Source organism: Falco naumanni, chromosome 9, assembly GCF_017639655.2.
Source record: "Falco naumanni isolate bFalNau1 chromosome 9, bFalNau1.pat, whole genome shotgun sequence".
Classification (NCBI taxonomy): Eukaryota; Metazoa; Chordata; class Aves; order Falconiformes; family Falconidae; genus Falco; species Falco naumanni.
The window spans coordinates 9,897,503-9,917,233 of record NC_054062.1 but is presented as its reverse complement, the minus strand read 5'-3'; the positions used below and the strand labels follow the sequence as shown (position 1 = coordinate 9,917,233).

The 19,731-nt window shown below is 45.0% G+C and overlaps 1 protein-coding gene across 3 annotated transcripts in view; it reads left to right on the top strand.

The window, feature by feature from the left end:
* Positions 1 to 19,731, top strand: part of ABL1 (ABL proto-oncogene 1, non-receptor tyrosine kinase) — an 83,260-nt gene that overhangs the window by 45,881 nt on the left and 17,648 nt on the right. Inside the window, exons 1-4 of one of the 3 annotated variants that reach the window (XM_040606607.1) lie at positions 2,633 to 3,178; positions 10,431 to 10,534; positions 12,517 to 12,690; positions 13,444 to 13,739. In XM_040606607.1, coding sequence (XP_040462541.1) covers positions 10,504 to 10,534; positions 12,517 to 12,690; positions 13,444 to 13,739 — 501 coding nt within the window. In that variant the 5' untranslated portion in view covers positions 2,633 to 3,178; positions 10,431 to 10,503. Of the gene's footprint in view, positions 1 to 2,631; positions 3,179 to 10,430; positions 10,535 to 12,516; positions 12,691 to 13,443; positions 13,740 to 19,731 lie in introns of those variants that run through there. The other 2 variants (XM_040606606.1, XM_040606605.1) reach the window with 2 other exon arrangements.

The following is a 19,731-nucleotide window of genomic DNA, read 5'->3' as shown; positions in this document are numbered from 1 at the left end:
ATAGATAGCCACCCTCAGAGCAGGAGGAGGTTGAACTGGAGACCTTCCGAGTCTGCTCCCAACCGAAATTGTTTTGCCATTCTGCAACATGAGAGCCCAAGTTGAAGGTTGCATCAGTCACTCTTTAGTCCAAAAGTCTGCACGCTTTTCATGACTGATTTTGTTCTAAGATGTGTGTATGACAAACAAACATGAAAGGGATTAATAGATGTCAGCCGTTAAAAGTAGCAGAGTTTGTGTGACACTACCAATATGGCTTTTATTTCTGTATCACCAGTTAATTTCGTGGCATGCAGGAAAAGCAGAGGGTGTTTGCTTAAAGTATTTGCAGCTTGGTTTGCCATGACACAAAGGAGGAAGCATTGAAGGATGACATTTGTAGCAAAGGGACCACACAAGCTTGTCTGCATGGAAACATAAAGGGAATTAATTTGTTTATCTACATAGGGAGTTATCCCAGGATAGCTCTTTGTGTTTAACTCCCGAGTGGATGCATTTCTCCTACAGTGGGTTCTTCTGCAAGCAGGTTAATTTAATCTGAGATGAGACATTCTTCTTCTGGAATAAGAACCCCAGGAGTTCATCAGGAATGTAACCCGCATTAATTCTGCTGGCACTCATTGTATTAACCTTAATTGTAGTGGGTGGGTGGTGTTCGTGGGGGGCAGCCTTTGTACAGCCTGGAGAATGCTATGGGGATTCCGCATTCCTGCAGCTGAAGGAGAAGCGGGATGGGGATGTTCCTCACATGGAAAAAAAGTTGCGTGCAAGATGCCTGGTTTGCTCTTACCAATGTTACTTCATCTCTGTTCCCTAAACATGACACTGGGTCTGAACACATAATGGCTGAGCTCCTCCTGTGATTTATATAACATTTCTGCTCCAAATCTGCTTTTAACTCATCTTCCCCACCCCCCACCCCTCCCAGAGCAGTTCTGCACAAGTTCTCTGTTGCAGTCTCATTTGGTAAGTTAGGTGGACAGGCAACAAGTAGATAGGTATTGGTTTCTCTTTAAACCCTTGTGCTTCCATAAAATAGAAATCCTGCTCCAGAAGTGGAGAGAGGAGGGCAGAACGTGGGGAGAACTGCATCGTCTTTCTAATGCATGTGCAGGCTGCAGAGGTGGGGGATTGGAACTGTAGCCTCATCCCTTTGCTGGACTGTGTAAATTGAGGAAAGGGTTAAGGTCCTTTGCTGTTTTCTGGTTTATTAAATGGGGATATCCATGTTCATATTTTGTGAGAAAAAGCGTGAAAGCATTTTGAACATCATGCTGTCCTTATTGTGATTATTTCACTGCTAGAAATGGTGTGACTTATGGTATTTAAAAAAATGCAAATAACATTATTGCAGTTCAGTATGCGTTGAGAGACCAAGGATTTCTTTCCAATCTGTCTTTCACGTATACACTCCATGGATCAGAAGACTGAGGCAAAGTAGTGCTGTAAAATAATGTTTAAAGAGTCTGAGCAATGTTTGCTGTTTCGGAGGCATGCTCCTCAGATGTTGGAAGCATGCAGAGTTTCCCCTAAAGTATTGAATGTTTGAAAACGTTGGAGGGTAAAAGAGCACTAGTGAGTCAGTAACCTTGCCAAAATAAACTGTCAGATGTGGAGGGAAGTTTTCAGGGACAAAAATGAAGATTTGCTGCATTTTTGATCCTGTGTGTGACACACTCAGTGCTCCACATGTTGCGGTGGCGTTTGTGATAGGGTTGGCTTCCCAGGCCATTTTCTCCAGCCTCTCTATTCTGCACCCCTGATGAACTGTGCGCCCTTGAGCACCTCTTGCTCGAAGCAGCAAAAGCACCCCAAGGTTCAGGAAATGAAAGGGGATTTTAGAGTGGAAAAAAATGTATTTGTATATGCATCCAACTTGCTATCTCCTATATGTATATGTACACGAAATTTTATATATACACTCGTATAGAATATAAATATAGAAACAAAAGAGATGGTTGTGTTAAAATGAATTCCCACAATCATGCTAGAAAGTAATTATAAAAAATGGAAAACTGGAGAGTAGTAATGGATGTGTAGCCTTGAGAAACCTGCAAAGGAAAGGCACAGTTTGCAGGGGAAAGGAATAGTAGATAGTGGGAGAGTGAAAACTTTTGGCCTCTTGTGCAAGCAGAGTAGTATCCTGAAGTGTAATTACATCAGCTGAGATTTGAATCCGTTTGCCTGTAGTTATCGCAGAGGTGTTAAGACAGCATCTTTTGGGAAGGACCTCTAGCTCCCCTGCGTTTCTGTGCTGGTTTTACAAATGGGCACAGCTCCCAGTTCACTTCTCCCTGTTACGAGGCGCCGTATTTAAACAGTTCCCTTAATACGCTGTGAAATGACACACTTTTAAGACTGACTATTGCTTATGATTCATTGGTTTAACAGACCCGCGCACAAAGCGCCACGAGCACCAAGGCAGCAGTGTTCTTCTGTAATCCTGCCTTTCCCCCCTTCCCCACCCAAGGAGGTCTCTCGCAGGCAGGGGGGACTTGTTGATTGTCACCCTCGCCTCTCCGGCGCTGGGAGGGGAGGCAGGCAGGGTGCAGGCAGGCAGGCAGGAGGAGGGTTAAGGAGCGAGGGCGTTGCTCGCCTGCCTGATGTCATGGAGGCAGGCAGCGGCTGAAGGGGGCCCTTTGTTGGCAGCGGAGCCCCAGCAGCCCTGCCTGCACCCAGCGCCCGGCGGCATGCGGGCAGCTGCCGCCAACTGCAGGCACGAGTGACTGTCCAACTTGGTCGGCTTTGCTTTTTTCTGCTTGCCTTATTTTCCTGTTCTTTTTCCCCCCCCTCCTCTCTCCCGCCAAAAGAGTTGGGAAGGAGGGAAGATGGCTGGAGTTAACTCCCCGGGAGAGGAGATGCGGGGCCCCAGGATTTTCCGCCTCTCAGGCTCGCCCTTGTAATGGTTTTCAGAGTGCTGGATTTCTTAGACTTTCCCTGGATATTTTGTTTTAGACTTTTCCTGGATTTTTTTTAGACTCTTACCGGATTTTTTTAGACTTTTGTAGACTTTTACTGGATAATTCCACAGTGCGAGAAGAAGCTGAAGGCGGGGGGAAGGGAAACCAGACAGCCAAAGCCAAACTCTAACAAATGAAAATGTTGGAGATTTGCTTGAAATTGGTGGGTTGCAAATCGAAGAAGGGGCTCTCCTCCTCCTCCAGCTGCTACCTGGAAGGTGAGTACCCAAGGGTCAGCCTGTGCCCACCGACGGCTGGGGCTGCTGTACTCGTGGGGGGCACAGCCGACCCCGCCGCCGTCCCAGATGAGAGTTTTATCCTGTGCTTGCACGCTGGGGCCAGGCTTGGGGAGACGTTTGGTCCTGGCCAGCTTTAGGTTGGGCTTTTGCATGCTGGGGGTGAAGGAACCAAGTGGGGTACGCGGCATCCAGGCCCCAGGTGACTTTCATTAACTGCAGTATACAAAGGGAGAGCGGCTCTACCATTTATGGTTGTAAAATGTCAAGGGATCTTATTGCCGAGCCCATAAGCAAAGCCGTATCTTAAGGCCTCTGCTTTATTTTTTTGCCAGGGGAAGGATCTCCCTTATTTTGGTCGTGCGAGGAGGATGGTAAAACCAACTCCAGGCTCGGGAAGAAAATTTAGATGAGTCCATCAGTAAAATATTTTCAGTGTGTGTTAATACGTAATCTCTTAGTTCATTTTGGTTATGCCCTTGTTCAGTTTGCTTTCCACAGGCATTCATTTAACTGAATTTTCTTGCGTGTTTGCTTTTAAAAAGTGATTTTTGAGTCACACTCACGGTTATTTGTAGACCCTGAGATGTTAAACATATGGACATGACTAGTTTAGGTTGAAAGCCTGGGTGACAGAGGCATCGTGCTGGGCTGGGGGACTTGGGGCTGAGGTCTTGCTTGGCAGGACCTTGAGCAAGTGCTTCGCCCCTGCTCGTGGAGCAACGTTACAGGCCCCCTGTGCGGGGCTGTCTCCGGTGCTCTGGGCTTCTTGAACTTCTTTTGTGTTGCTGGATGTTGCTTCAGTAAAAATAATCCGCATGCCAGGAGGACCATGCTAACTCATCAAATCAGAGGCACAAAAGGCAGCAGCTGATTTCCTGGGGCCTATCGCAAGTCACTGTTGCTCAACTCTCAAATATTCAGTGGAGAAATGGTCCTTGGAGATTCATAGGTTAGGAATCTCAACATCTACAGATGGCTTCTTGTGGCAAACCCATTTGAGGAAATTTCAGATCAAGAGTCTATAGCTGCATTTAGTGGCACTGAAGAATTTTCTGTTGTCTAAAATCAAAGAACAGTTTCCAGAGAACTTTAAAAATTTATTTAAAGTTTAGGAAACCTAATGGTGGGTGGGTGCATATGCATAATTTTGATCTTTCCTACGTGATTGAATTTTCTGTGATCTTTTAGGTCTATAAAACCTCTGTCTGTCCCCTGCCTCTGGTACTGCTCAGGCATGGCCAGGCTGCCTGTTGAGGAGCTCTGAGCCATTCTGGGCCTCCTTTCTGCGCCCTTGGATCTTTCAACACAGCCCTGGGAGAAGAGAGCATCTGGGGCCTCTCTTCCCTGCAGAAATGAATGCTAAAGGATGATGTTACAAGGGTGTTACCCTGACTGTTTTTGCAAGTTTTCTCTTTTGTGTGTGTTACAACCACTCCCCCCCTCCCCAATTTGCAATGCAGTTGCATAATAGGATTAGAGCATAGTTTGACTTGCCCGTATAGGCAGTATCAAGTTAAGAACATAATCATTGACACAATAAATATTGTAGTAATTCCACCTTCTGCTTCCCAGAGGCTGTGGTTGCATATTTACTTTTAGTGATGAGATGGGAAATGAGCATTGAAACAACTTTTAAACAACCTTCTATCAAAGTAGCCCAGTCCCGTGTCTCAGCTCAGCATGGGGCAAACCCGAAGCCAGCATCCAAGCAGCTTGTTAAATGTGAACAAATGTGGCAACTGCATCCTTAATGCTGTGACTGTTGGTTAGGACACAGGCAGCCCAGAACCCACCGAAATCAGCTGTCGATCTCTTGAAGAGCAGGGTGGGAAGCAAGAATCTATACTCATCTGGGGGAGGGAAAAAAAGTTTTTAGAAAGGGTAGGATTTTCTGCTATCCCTTTCTAAAGCTGAAGGTCCCCACATGGTATTCCTAGGCAGCTTTCTTATTAAAATTATTGTGAGGTTGAAAGTGCTGTTGAGAACTCTTCAAAAGAAGAGTTGTGGTGGCTCGCCCCAACACCCTGTACTCCAAGGGTGCAAGTGAAAACCATTTGCTTGCATTACTCTTAAGAACATGACAAGTTTTAAAATATGGATTTGTTAATTTTTATAGAAACGACTTAAGCTTGGCAGATTGTGAGAAGGGGCCAAGGGTCAGAAACTAGGGACCATTGCTCCTGGATACCTGTGAGCAGCATGGGATGGCCAGTCCATTCCCATGCGCATCCCACAGCCTCGCATCCCACAGCCTCGCTGAAGCTTTTGAAAGGATTAAGGGAGATGATGGTGATATCACTGGAGGATTTAACTGTGCTCTTATCTTAGTTGAATGGGAAGCTGTTGAGGACATGAGGGGGAAGCTGAAGCTTTCTTTGCTATAGTAGACTATGAAACCTTAAACATAACTGCTTAAAGGGTGAAAGGTCCATTAGTTGCGTGAAAAACCAGCTGCTGCCAGGTGGATAGATTAAATTTTACCTATTCCAGTTTCTTACTTTGGTTTTCATGTGTTAACAAAAACACTGCAGTGCTTTGTTGATGACTAGCACGGGACTGTAGCAAAATCAATCTGTTATATTTTTAAACACGCTTCTTGAAAATATTGTATTGAGGTTGGGTTTGGTAAAGGCTGATGTAGTGTCAGGCACATGTGTAGTAGGTACATGTCTTTTGACCAAGTAATCAGGAGTGGAGTTGGTTTTTTTTTCATGGTGGTCCTCTTCTGAAAGGCTTTTATGCTCCGTTAGGCTTGTTTGTAGAGTCTCTTTTGTGGTGGCGCGGAGGTATGGCAGGTGCTACATCCCATTGCTGTGCACTTTGCTGTGTGCAGGCAGCCTGCTTGCTGAAAAAGTTGAGACCTTTACTTAACTTGATAAAAAATAAGTTTAAACTGGCTTTAACGGTTACTGAGATATCATATTGATGTTTGGCTGGCCATTTTTTGCTCTGGTTTCTATTCCCACTAGTAAATATTATTCAAAATGTGAGAGATCTGAATTTCTGTCATCTGCTTTCTCCTTTCTGCCTTTGCCAAAGTGAATAATTCCTTACCCACTTCACACCAAGAAAGGGTAAAGAGTAGAAGGGACGAGGCACAGCAAGTACTGCTGCCAATCTGATCTGGAAAACAGAACGTGTCCATGTCCCAAATAGGGGCTGAAATAGTATTGCTGCCTTTTTGGGCTTGCTCTACCACTGAAAGGCAGAAGCCTTGTTTAAAACCTGTCAGTGTTCTCTGTAAAGTTTAAAAACCATTTTGGGGATGCTAGTAAAGTCCTTTGTTTTCTAACTGGAATTATTTCAGTCCTGCCAGCTGTCAGATAGTCTCTTTCTTGCTTTTTTTTTTTTTGCTTTTTTTTTTTTTTCCTCTTTTCCTTAAGCGTGTCTTGTTACAGCTGGAGTAGACAAGCCTGAAGAGGAGGAGCAGCCTGTAGCCATTGCCCTGTTCCTGGAGAGTCTTTTTATGCATTTGGGCACATATCGAGCCAGACACAAATCTGCAATGCCAGCGACTTGTTCTGCCCTGATGTTGGTGGGATCAGCAGGCACGTCTTTGGTCAATCCGTTAGGAAGAATGAGTGCATTAAGAGAGTGTTGCTGCCTCCCAGGGAAGAGCCTTCTGTTTGTTTCCTCTTTTCCTTGGCTATTTTCAGCTCTTCGCCTCTTGGCCTCTCATCTACCATCACTCAGTAGAGTTCTTGCTTTTAAATATGTTTCTGGCTTGTTAGTTATGTGGTTGTTCCAGCAGTTCTTGTCGCCTGCCCCATCCTTATTAAAAAATCTGGCTGATCGTGCTTGTTGCCATTTCTCTTGGGTTGTGGTGAGGAAAGGATTATCATTTCATAGGAAAAGCTGTAACTGTCTCCAGACCTAAAACTGGTCATCCGCAGACATGTTAGTACTTCCCTGATAGTCTGGGGCTGCTTAGTAAAACAGGGAAACACAACAGTAAATCTCAATGATTCTTGCTTGGTGTCTTCCCTCCCCAAGGCTCAGAAAAGGGCAAACTTCACTACTACTGCTTCCTTAGTAATGAAACCAAAATAAAAATGATAAAGGTAATGTTTTCAGAAATATACAAGTGTCATGGAAGCTCGCTTGGATCGGTTACTTTTCCCCCTTCCTCTCCCAGAGGTTATAATCCAAAGTCAGGCAGCAGTTTAGTAGCAGATTTGGGAGTAAAATCCAAATTTCTGCTGTACCCACAATTCCATTCCACACGTCTACACTGTGATCAGCTGGCTGCAGAAGGATGATATTTACCGTGTCACTAAGGGGTTATAAATGGAATAAACTCAGCTAATGCACTTGAGTGGTACCTGCAGGATAATGTAAGAGGGAACTTTCAAGAAAGCACAAACCAAATCAAAACAAAACCAACAGCCCACAACCAACAAACAAACAACAACAAAAGCCCCAAGGTGACGGAATCATCTCTTGGAGGAGTGGGAGAAGCCACATCATCAGGGGTGCTCAGTGTTAGACGAGATGAAATAACTGCAGTTGACTGCGAGGGCCTGTTTGTGCTTAAGCAGTGCAGCAAGAGCCATGGGTGACCTTGTTGCCTCGTGTTTGCATTCAGCAGATGTGGTTTTCATTGTTTAGAGTGCTGGAGATTCCTGGCGGCCGTTCGAGGAGGAGCGCAGCCTGCCTGCAGGGTGAAGGCACCTTGCTGGGGGTGGAAATAGGGTGGCACAGCAGGGAAACTGGCCCAGCACAGGGGGAATAGATCTAGCTGAGAGAGGCTGGAACTAATTTTGTACTTAATCTCTGTATATAAATGCACAATATTTTAAAAGTGATCATTTGTCCTCATTCTGGCTGTAAGAATATGAGCTTTCCAAATACCAGCCAAGAGCAGAAGCGATAGCCTTTGTTGCAGAAGATTGTATGGCCTGTGCTGTGGAGTAGGTGGCAGGAAAGGCTGATCGTGATCTCACTAAAGGGATGAGTCTGAAATAAAACATGAAATGAAACCTTCCTTCTTTTTGGAAAGATCTGGTTTATGGATTTTTTTGGGTTTTTTTAATTAATTCATATTCTGTCAGGCCTAGGGAATCTGTGAGGGCCACTAAGGAAAGACTGGGACAGAGGGGCAGCTGCCCCATCATATGTGCTTAGCTGGGAACATTTGGATGTAGTAAATCTGCATAGCTATTCTGCCATTTATCGTAATTTCTTCCGGGGAAAGGAGAGTAGCAGGGATGTAGGGGAAGGAGAAGCTTTAGATAGCATGTGTTGTACTTCTGAAGAGATTACTAGATGTAGTCTGTGCTCCTTCGCTCTAGAAACCTTGTGGAAAAAATGCCAGCACGGTTTGTAAGACCACAGGATGTTTGTTTTGTAGGGAGACAGGAGGTCTCTTCCTTCCCTCGGGACTGCCCGCACTCAGCTGTGGAGGAGCCGATTGTAATTCTGTGCTTCTGCCTGTTCTCCAGCCCTTCCCTTAAATTATGGAGGAAATCTGCATGCATTGGTCTAGACCAGAATTGTTCATATCTGAGAACTTCTTACGTAGTCCCTAACAATGACTCATGACTCTGTCTAAACAATAATTAGCAGGAGATAGTTATGCTTATGAAACCTTTTAATGTGCAAACATAAATATCTCCTGGTAAAAACTTAATTTAGTGCGGAAACAAAGACATTCTTATGGCAAATGCCTCAAAATAAAAGCTGCTGTTGTCTTATTTCGAAGCCTGCTGCGCTTTAATTAAGAGTTATCATTTAGTTGGTGTTAGTGGAGAATTGAATTACAGCATTGCCTCGGGACTCCTCCCAGGAATCCAGGTGTCGTCCAGAGCACGGTATGATCAAGGTAATAAATTACAGTCTCGCTGGGATGCAGCAGAAGATAAAGTGGATGTGTGGAAGGAATCACAGTGTGGAGGGAACAGATTGAATTATGCTTGCTTCCTGCCCCATTGCCGTGCCAGGATACCCTCCTGTAGGTGTAGCAGCCGGGCTGATTTATTAGGAGGAATCTGGCCCGTTGAAGAGCTCAGCAGTGCTGTAAAATTGTGGCTAAAACCAGCAGCAAGAGCTGAAGAAGCTGTACTGTGTTGAAAAAGACCTTTAATACATATGAACAGCAATGTCCAATTCCTGCTCCGAAAGACTGTACTGTCTGGGCAAGTTTACTAGAGAATTGCTCAGAGGGGTAAATACTGCTGACAGCCAGCTGTACGTGGCTCCCAGATGGACATGTCCCGTCTGCTTCTCTCGCTTCATGGGTTTGTGTCCTGAGTCTGCTGACAGCTTCCTCTTGGGGCCCAGACCTTTAAAAGTGTGTTTTGTCACGGTCTATCAAGCTTCTTCCACACTTGGGTCACCACAATTCTGCTCTTTCCTTTACACTGTTCTCCGTGTTGACTCAGGGCTTCATCCTCCCTTTCTGGCTGCCCTTCAAGCTTCATTCAGTCACCACCACCTCCAGCCCGGTTCTTAACTTGGGGGTCCTACCTTCTGGGAACACCAGCCCTAACCCAACCCAGGAGTTGGGTCTCGCCTCTCGCCATCGTGCTGTCCTGCGCGGCAGTGTTCGCACACAGCGCGTGTCTCCATCAGAGTGCCCACGGCTGAGCAGGGGGTCAGCTTGGAGAGTACAGAAAGCACCAGCCCATCTATGCGTGGCCTCCTATCTATTCACTGGGGGACTTGTGTGGTTTTCCAGCTTAGCAAATTCTCATAATTTATTTAACAGCCCTTTCTCTTGTCAGTCCACGGGTTTGCAGACACTTATCACTGAGTCAGTGTTTGTAGGAATGTCATCGAGCAACACCAGCTTTCCTTGACTTTCGCACCGCAGCTTGTGGGTGTTTTCGGTGTTTGACACAGTGTTGTCTCATGGTCTGAGTCAAAGCGCATACATTGGCATCCGTGTGTAATGAGTTGGTCCCAGCATCGCCGCGGCCTGGGCACGAGGGAGGGATTCTTGCGGAGTGCTTGGCTTTCCTCCCGCATCCCCATCTGTGGCCGTGCATGAGCCGTCCTGTGCTGGGCTGCGATTGCGCTGCAGTTGGAGGGGAGCCTGCCTTGGATTTCCTGCCTTCCTGTCGAATCAGTCCCCCGTGGGCGACGTGTTTTCCTTCCTAACGGAGGTTACGGTCCATCCCACCATGAAGCATGTACTAGTTTGTGCCATATTTGGGGGAGAGCATCACAGCGTTGCTCCTCGCTGAGGTTGTGTATCTGCTACTTGCAGCTCTCTGCTGTCTGTCTGTTCCAGGTGTTTACTGATGGTGTAACTCCTTGGAGTATCTCCAGTCACTGCAGCACCCTGTGTTTGATAAGGGAACTTAATGGGCTTGACAGGATCAAAGCGTTTTCATGGTAAAATGATTATAGCTTAATTTTCTGAAAGTGGATTTTCTGTTTCTTTTCTCATTGTCCCTCTTGAAGCAAACCCAGGCTATTAAATTGTATTCTCCAGGAAACAGGAGGGGGAAGTTTCAAGTTGCTTTAAAAAACAACCCAACGCACCATCTTCTCTGGCTGTGGAATCATTTAGAAAGCAGAATTACTTGACTTCTCTGATTCACTATAACAATATATCTCCCTGTAGATACGGTTTGGCTAGGCAAACAGGCCCAACAGGGTCTGTCCTTGCTGGTTTGCTCTCTGCCCACGTATACAGTATTACCTTTTCCAAAGAATACAGTAAGACTCATGTTCATAAATAACCACCAAGAGAGCGTTTACCAGGGGTGATCTGACCAACACGTCGAGGACACCAGATTGTCTGTGGGTGAATAGTGGCATTTCCACCACCAAAGCTTAGAAAATAATGGGATTAGTTATTTTTTGTACGGTTGGGGTTTTGGGGGTGTGTTGGTTGTTTTTTTTTCCTTAGCATTTCCCCATTGGGAAATGTATTTTGGACCTGTCCCAATCCACACTTGATTTCCATATGTTTTCTGGTGTCAATCGTATCAATTCTTCACTGGTTTACTAGTACAGCTTATAGTGGATTTCCAGACCAAACAATCAATAGTGTTAAAAGCATATTTCGGTGTGATTGCATCTACATAGCAGGCCCTTGCTAGTGAGTATTACAAGTATAAAGAGAGGATTGTGCTCCCAGGTGACCTGATAATGTAGAAAACACTTGGCCTGGGATTTCTCCCTCCAGACCTCTGCTGTGTTTGCCTGTGCAGAAGAGGGATTCAGCAGTGAGTGGGGGGAGCCGGTGGGGGCTGATGCTGAGTAATGAACAATTTCGTGGCACGAGGGGCTGGGCATGAGTGCCGTGTTTCCTGCCCTGTAGCTGCACTGCTGCAATGATTTGTGTGCAGTGCTGTGACGTCACTCAACGAACTCATCCAGATGGAAAATAACCCTTCAAAAAACAAGATTTTCACAACTTATTGCCCTGGGTTTGTGCCAGCACAGTCATCGTGCAGCTCCCGGCATAGCTCGGGGTGGCATGTTACAGCGAGGAGGCACAACTACCTAGAGCATCACTGCCCCAAACACTCGAATCGTGGTCTGGGGTGAGGGGGTTGCAGGAGCAATTGCAGTAAAACTCCCTGATGTACTTGGACTTGCCTGATGCTTAGTGAATATTACATGCCTAATGTGCTGCAGTGTACAGAAAACTTGGGCGGTTGGTTTTTACTCACCTGTGAAGCTCAATTTTTAGGAATCTGTTTTTTTCTGGAGGTATCTCAGGGTTCCTAAAAACGTAGAAAGGTTATTGTGCGTAGTATGCTCGCTACTGTGCTCTGGTTTCAAGAGCAACAGGCAGGAGAGAGGGCAACAAAAAAGGCATAGTCTTGTATTCAGATAAGAAGAGAAATTATTAAAAACGCTGTGAAAAATGGAAGTGCATCCCTCGTTGGTAAATATCATGTCTGATAAGTCTTGCCCTGCCTAGCTGGCTGTGCTGCACGTTCTGGCGATTTCATTTATAGGATAATTAAGGGATTTACCTTTTAAAGGTCTTGAGTTTGTTTTCAAATCTAACCATTCCAGCAGTTAGGTATGAGCCAAAGGATTTACAAGCAGCAAACAGCCTACGTGAGCAGCATTTACTGGAGGGAGGGAAAGGGGCTCTTCTCTCTCCTGCATGCCATGGGAGGCAGGAGCTGGGGGCTCAGGGCAGGCTGGGGACAGCTCTGGAGCAAGGGTGTCCTGCCTATGCGGCAGGAGGTCTGCATTAAAGAACTGTGCATATCTGTCCTCTGATGCATGAGGAGCACACGTGTCAAGCAACGATGCAAATTAGAAAATCAGAGTGCGTGGGTTAACCAGATGGCTTTTATCAGCAAAAATGAACCTGCTTTTTCCTCTCTCTCTCTCTCTTCCTTCCCCAGAAGCCCTTCAGAGACCGGTAGTGTCAGACTTTGAGCCCCAGGGTCTGAGTGAAGCAGCTCGCTGGAACTCCAAGGAAAACCTTCTGTCCTGTCCTAGTGAAAATGATCCCCATCTTTTTGTTGCACTGTACGATTTTGTGGCAAGTGGGGACAACACCCTCAGCATAACTAAAGGTAAGGTAGCTGGGCAGAATGGTACTGGGAGTGTGTGAGAAGCCGTAGGAAGAAAAGTCACTGTGGAATAACTGAATTATACACTAAACCCTATGGAATTTTTTTTTACTGTGGGAATTCTTCTTAAACAAATACAAATATTTCACAGAGTCATAACCTTTTAAAAGGTTAAAACTGTCTGAAGCTTTTGCATTGGGCAAGAAACTGTTTGCTAAAGCTAAGGTCTCCATTAGGAGCAAGAATTTGAACTGAGAAATTAAACTAAGCTGATTTTAGAGGCTGGCCTCTGTCATTTTCGTAGGCCTCCAAAACACAGTCCCTGTATGAAAAATGACTGCACAGATATGATGTTTTCTTACTTAGTCCTTCTGTTCCTTATGTGTACTCCAAGTCACAGCTGCTTATCTTGCTAATTGAAATGATTTTTTTTTATTGTTTATCCATTCATGATCTGTCCTAGCCCCATCAAGCCAACTCAGTTCAAATAAAATTGCTGGATTCGCTTTTTAAGCTCAAGCAGTATCAGAGCTGGTGCAGAACTGCACGAGAGCCTAACAAACTCCTGAAGCAAAATGTCTGACAATTTGGCTTTGAGGGTTCCACTCAAGCTTAAAGAAACACATACGCCCCCTGCTTAGTCAGATACCTATTCTTATAGGAGATTGTTTAATGATCTGTTAGCCAGAAAGAACCTATCTTTGCTCTCAACTCACAGGTTTGCCATGTCTAAATGTGTTTTCTTCTTGTGTTAAGGTGAAAAGCTCCGTGTCCTGGGCTACAATCATAATGGGGAATGGTGCGAGGCCCAAACGAAGAATGGACAAGGCTGGGTACCCAGCAACTACATCACCCCAGTGAATAGTTTGGAGAAACATTCCTGGTATCATGGACCAGTGTCACGTAACGCTGCTGAGTACCTTCTGAGTAGCGGTATCAACGGCAGCTTTCTGGTGCGAGAGAGTGAGAGCAGTCCAGGACAGAGATCTATTTCACTGCGATATGAAGGAAGGGTGTACCACTACAGAATAAACACTGCATCTGATGGAAAGGTAGGCTGCAGGCTATCCAAACCATGAAAGAAAACCTTGCCAGTGTACTTTGTTCACTGACTGCACAAGGCCAGGTAGTTACAATTGAACCGAGCAGTTCTGAACCCTGCTCACGATGTTCATCATCTGTGGTTACAACAAACTGTGAGATTCCAACACGGCTATGACAAAACACTTTTACTCCTTTAGCAAACTGCTGGTGAGGTATACTACAGCTCAGCAGCAAAACACTTTAAGGTGGGAGATAGTAGAGTTACAGCAGAGCTGAATGTAATAATGTCATTAATAAGAGATTCTGAAGATGAATTCTTATCCCATATGTTCAGAAGATAATCTCTTTGCTGCATCAGAAAAGTCAGTGCCTGTTGCTAATAATCCTGTAAATATTAGGGACAGAATGCTTTTTGAGCTGTTCTGCAGTATTTTTAACTACTGTTTTGATTTCTCTACAGTATTTCACCATGATCATTGGAGACGGGTAGGCACTTTCACTTTTATATGGGCCCTGTCTCTATTTTGGTTGGTTGTTTTTTTTTTTTTTTTTCCTAGATCGTTGTGTGCTGTAGCAGTGTTGCATTGCCGTGCTTTGTGGATGCTGCAGAGAAATATCAGCATAAAAGTGTAGTTTTCCACAGTTTTTTGTTTGACTTTCATGGAAACATTTCTACTGTCATTGGATTTTGGAAAATCTTGGTTTTTAATGAATCCATTTTAAGCAGTGTCTCTTTAGATCCTGTGCAGAAGTTGAAGTGTGGGTCTGGAGCACAGCTGTTGAGGCTCTTCTTGCCAGCATCTAGTAGATGACAGATTCTATGCCATTAAAGTACTTAAAAATTAAAAAATAAGAAAAATCAAGTATAGTAGTGGCATACCATGGCCAATTTTCCTTTATCCTATGAGAGCTTTATTTTCCTTACAGCAATGTTGACAGCAAAATCTTTAGTATGAAAACATAGGGAACTGCTACATAGTGTTTCCTATTTATTGGACTCATCACTTTGAAACCTTTAATAAGATAAACAGATTTTATTCAGTAATGAAATGCTTTTTGTCTGCTTTAGCAAACAGATTGTAATTGAGACAATTGTGACCATGTTATTTAAGGCAACATATTTCCAAGTTATGGCACTTTGATTCTTCCCTTTTCCTCCCATGTAGACACACTCTGTGGTCAAAATCGGCGCTGCGAAGTGCTGACGTGCAGCGTACTTGAAGGACTACATGGCAATCTGCAGTGTTATTCCTCCTTTTGTCTCTGTAGTTGATATGCCTTCTATTTACATTGATGCTGGTAGATGAGCAGCGTTCACATGTGAACATTTTGAACCCTGGCCCCCTTCAGTTGATGTAAATAAGCACATGTCTGTGAGGTGATAGCACATGTTGTCCATTTTAGCTGTAAAGACGTTTGGCATATGAAGGCTTTCGTCCCAGCAGAGCTCTTTTTATCCCCCAAAACAGTTCTGCAGAGCTACAATAATCCGTTCGGGTCTGTGTTAGGCAGGTTAACTGTTCATTTTCCACAAAGTTGCTTGAATTGGTGTTTTTGAGAAAAGGTGCAGGTCAGCACAGTTCACTAAAACAGATCTGTAACTGATGGTGGTTGAAAATACAAACTCAAGAAGCAGCAGTGACAGGGCTGTGGCTCTGGGGCTTTGGCTTTCCATGCAGGGGTGAGCGAAGGGGTAGCCACAGTCCTCCCAGTTGCCGTGCCAAGGGCCAGCATCCTAGCAGAGGGGTGGTTTGCTGTGTTCAGGCTGCAGTTTGCAGCCTGGTGTGTTAAACCCCATCAGTTTCAATTTGTGTTAACGAGCCAGGCAGCAAATTGCAACAGCTTAGCAGCCCACTAGCAGCAGACTTGCTGCCCGCTCTGCTGCTGGGCTGGGGGGCACTGTGCCCTTCCGGCACCCCGTCCCCAGCTGTCAAAGCTGAGGAGCTAGGAAGAGAAACTGCTAATATCGCTGCTTTTCCCTCTGTGAAATGGAGACTGCTGGAGCGGGTTGCCTGCTCTGAGCTGCTCGTGTCGCACTCTGTTACCCACGTCGCAGAGAGCATTGCTTTGCCAAGGGAAAGCTCTTACCTTCAAGTCTCTGAGCACCTGGGGCCTTCCCAGCCTGCTGTATCATTAGTCAGCCTGTCCGGGGAATTTAATATCTGCAGTAAGGATGAATGGCTTTGGTGGGATCGTATCCTGTGACTGAGAGAATGTACTATCAGGAGAAAGAGGTATTAGAGGAATGTGTGGAGCAGCTGCTGCTCAGCACAGCGGTGTGCTGTACATCGCACAGCCTTACCCAGGCTTTTTCCTGGAGGGACTAGGAAGAGATCAGAGGTGTGTATGTCTGTCTTGATTTTAGTACTATTCATACTTGAATGCATTTGGGTTCAAAAACTTCTTTAAAAAACAATAAATCCTCAGGGTATTTTTACTTTATTTCCCAGTTAAATGTGTCATATTCTTCCGGACCACCTTTTAATGTTTTGCTTTGTTGTTCATTTGTTTTGGTTTGGGTTTTAGTGGACATTAAAAGTGACCTTTCCTCATTTGGCTGGCACAGTGCAGCTAGTCATCTGGTAAACCATTTCCGTGGTAGAGAGGACTCGGTTTTCCTGACTTGATAGTACTTGAGGCAAAGCCTCCTATTGAGTAACCCAACTGAATAAACAGTGTTGTCCAGCCAGTTCTTCAAATCTTGCTATCCTCAGCATTAAGGGCGCAGGATGCATGTCCTGCTTGAGTCTCTTGGAGCCTCCAGTGGCTGAACTGGATGCAGACTCGCTCCTTTATCATGGACCGTCATGGATATTTTATGTGGATGTTCAGTTTTGTCTGCTGACTGGGGAGGGGGAGTCCCATTGTGTTAAGGGTGCACTGGAGGTTAGAATGGGCCAGTTTAACTACCCTTGTAAAATACACCAGCCAGCAAAAGAGATGTGGTCTGGTGGCAGAAGCTGCAGATGAGCAGCCCATTTGTACAAGCAGAGCCCCTTGGAACAGGACCAATATTGTGGTTTGATGAGGCACAAAAATTGCCCGAATAAAGTGTCAACAGCGAGCCAGGAAGCAAACTGTGTGAGTCCCTATGTAACCTCAGGCGCTGCAGAAACGCTGAGTCTGTTACCTCTGTATGAGTACGGTTAGCAGCACCAGATGGTTTTCTTGGGGGAAATCATGCAGCAAGCAGCTTGAGTTAAAGCTTGGTAATCGGGGTCAGCGGAGAAGAGAGGTTGCACTGAATAGTCAGGCTCACTGGGGCTGCATCAGCAGCGTGCCGTTCATAGCTGCTCCTTGCTTCATCTTCTTGTGATACATGCTTCAAATTCCAGATGGAGATTTAAACACGGTATAACTCTGATTTCCAGTAGTGCTGATGGGAAGTAAGGCCTTCAGGAGTCAGCGCCGAGCTGTGATCAGTGAGAAGTTAGAAAAACTTTGCCTACAGAATGAGCACACACAGTGGGTGGATGTGGGTTTTTAATGTAAATGGAAAACTTCATGTCTCTTAAGGCATGGAGTGTTGTCTTGTGGCCTGGACGGGGCAATCCTGTTCTGTTCCCCATCCTGCTGTGAGTTTGCTGTGAAACATTTGGCCATTTATTTAACTTCTTTCTCCATCTGTAACAAGATCATTTAATCCGTCACGCAAAATACAGAGATTTCTAATTCCCACAAAATTTTAAGCATGTGAGATATAAGCCATCATAAAAGCATGGGCAGCTTCCTCCTCCATACTTTTCCCATCCTTCCAAGTGATCCTGGAGTTTAGCATAATTTTCTTCACCCATACTGTTGTGTTTTGGCCCTCAGTGTAGCATGTGAACTGCTTGTACCACTGCTCATACAAGTCATTCCCGAACAGGTATGGCCTGTTTTAAATTGTAGTTGTACTGGCTAATGCTTGGTGGTCCAAGCCATGCAGCTGTAAAAGCCACTTTTAGGTTGTCACTTTTCTGTTCTTAGAACATCTGTTTTTAAGGTGATTTCACCTCTTTGACCATGAAAGGTGGTTTGGGTTTTGGTTGGGTTTCGTTTTTTTTCTTCTTTTTTTTAAATCATAGTGTTGAAATGAGATTTGGTCCAGTTACTTTACCAAAGGAATATCTGAGTCGTTTTGGTAGAGGGTTGAGAACATCCTCTCTGGGAGGATGCCTTCATTTTCTACCAATTAAGTTTCCACAAGAGTTTTTCTAATCAGCAACTGTAGCAAAAGAAAAACCAGAGTGAAGGGAAATCAGATTTCTGCAGTCCAGGGTGTAAAACCTGCCACTCTGAATGAGTGAGCAATGAATGAGTGAGAACGCCCTTGAGCATCCAAAAGTGTGTATGTTGTCACCAGGGTAGTTCATGGTGTATTTTTAGCTCAAGTGGCTTACAGATAGGTTGGCCACTGTGCATCTTCTCTCACTCCCCCAAGCCCAGGTGCTATTGCCACCAGAGGAAATGCCGTTTTAACCAGGGTTTATGGTTTCCCAGCACTGCAAGGGAAGGTTCTGCAGCATAGTTGCCTTTTTTGGATGACAAAGGCTATATTGCGTTCACTTCCCAGAAACCTGACAGGGGGCATCATTCTGTCACCATGTCCATAGCTTGAAAGCCAGCGGCCACCCTGACCTTGCAGTAGTCTAACCTGTCTGTGACTGCTCTGTGGGGTTATTCACATCTCCGTGGGTTTTCCCCTTTCTGGGTTACTCTGTGAGCCTGAGCTGAGCATTTTACCTTTCTGCAGCTCTTTCAAATAAGTCCATGACATACAGAAATTGGTGTATTTTGCCAACTCTGACCACAATAGTTACCATACGTACGTAAGCATGCGGCTTATTCTCATAAACTTAAGTAGGAATTTGGACAAGCAGGATGCCAAGGGGTAGGGGCACTTTTGTCTATCACTCTGACTTCCTTGGATGATATGGCTGCCCTTTTCATTCACCTTTTCTTATATGTAGTGTTTGTACTGTCATATGCTTCAGAATATTTGGTCTTCTCCAGTGCCTTTTGTTCTCATTTTGAGTTTGTATCGTAAACAGATGACTGCAAAGGAGGGGCATCCAAATGGGAGCTGCCAGCCTCCAAAGACTTTACTCAAGTTTGAGAGTGGTTTTGTCCCTCCCTGCAAACATATGTATGTATTTTCTTTTTTCCTCTTGCAAATGCATCTTCCTTTTCTGTTGGACATATATGCGCTTCTTGCTGGAGCTTCACAGATGCATTTTATTTTTCCATCCAAAAATTCCGTCTAGGTGGAAGAAGCAGAATACCTGGTTTCTACCTGTGAACGCTCCGATGTGTGTTACATGAATGAGCTTTCTCTTTCTCTTTGGTTCCTAGCTGTATGTTTCTTCAGAGAGCCGCTTCAACACCTTGGCAGAGTTGGTCCATCATCATTTTTGGGTGTCTGGCAGCCCTGTCAACTTCCTGGCCTCCCAAAATCCCAGGCAGGTGGCCAGTGCACATGTACAAACTGTTGAGTACCTATCCAGCAAGTCAGAAGCATTTGGGAAGTTTGATCATAGCTGTTGGCATTGTAATGTGAACAGTAGGACCGGTGCATTGCACTCATTTCACAGTGCATGGACTGGGCAGAAATCTGGGTGGCTAACATGGTGCTGTTCTTCCTGCGAGGCTGTGCCCTGCCAGACCTTGGTCCTTTGTGGGAAACTGAGCTCTTCCGTCTTCTGTGTACGGCATCCATCATAGGCTGGACTATGATAGAGAGTGCACTTTGATACAAAGTTTTCTCCCTCTCCTTCAGGTGTTACCAGCATCACTTTTTTTTAAATTAAATTTCTAACTTTTGTCACCTTGCCTAGCAGGAGGCTGGGTTTGAGTGTGAAAACTGAAAATACAGAGCTCTGGTGGTGGAGAGTCACTTGTCTGTTACCTTTGGTAGGCTTTTTGGCTTAAAATGGATCTTTTGTATAAATGTTAAAAAGGTAACAAATATGGGTTGTCATGCATCACAGCAGGTTTTCGTTCAAGGGTAATGATTTTACT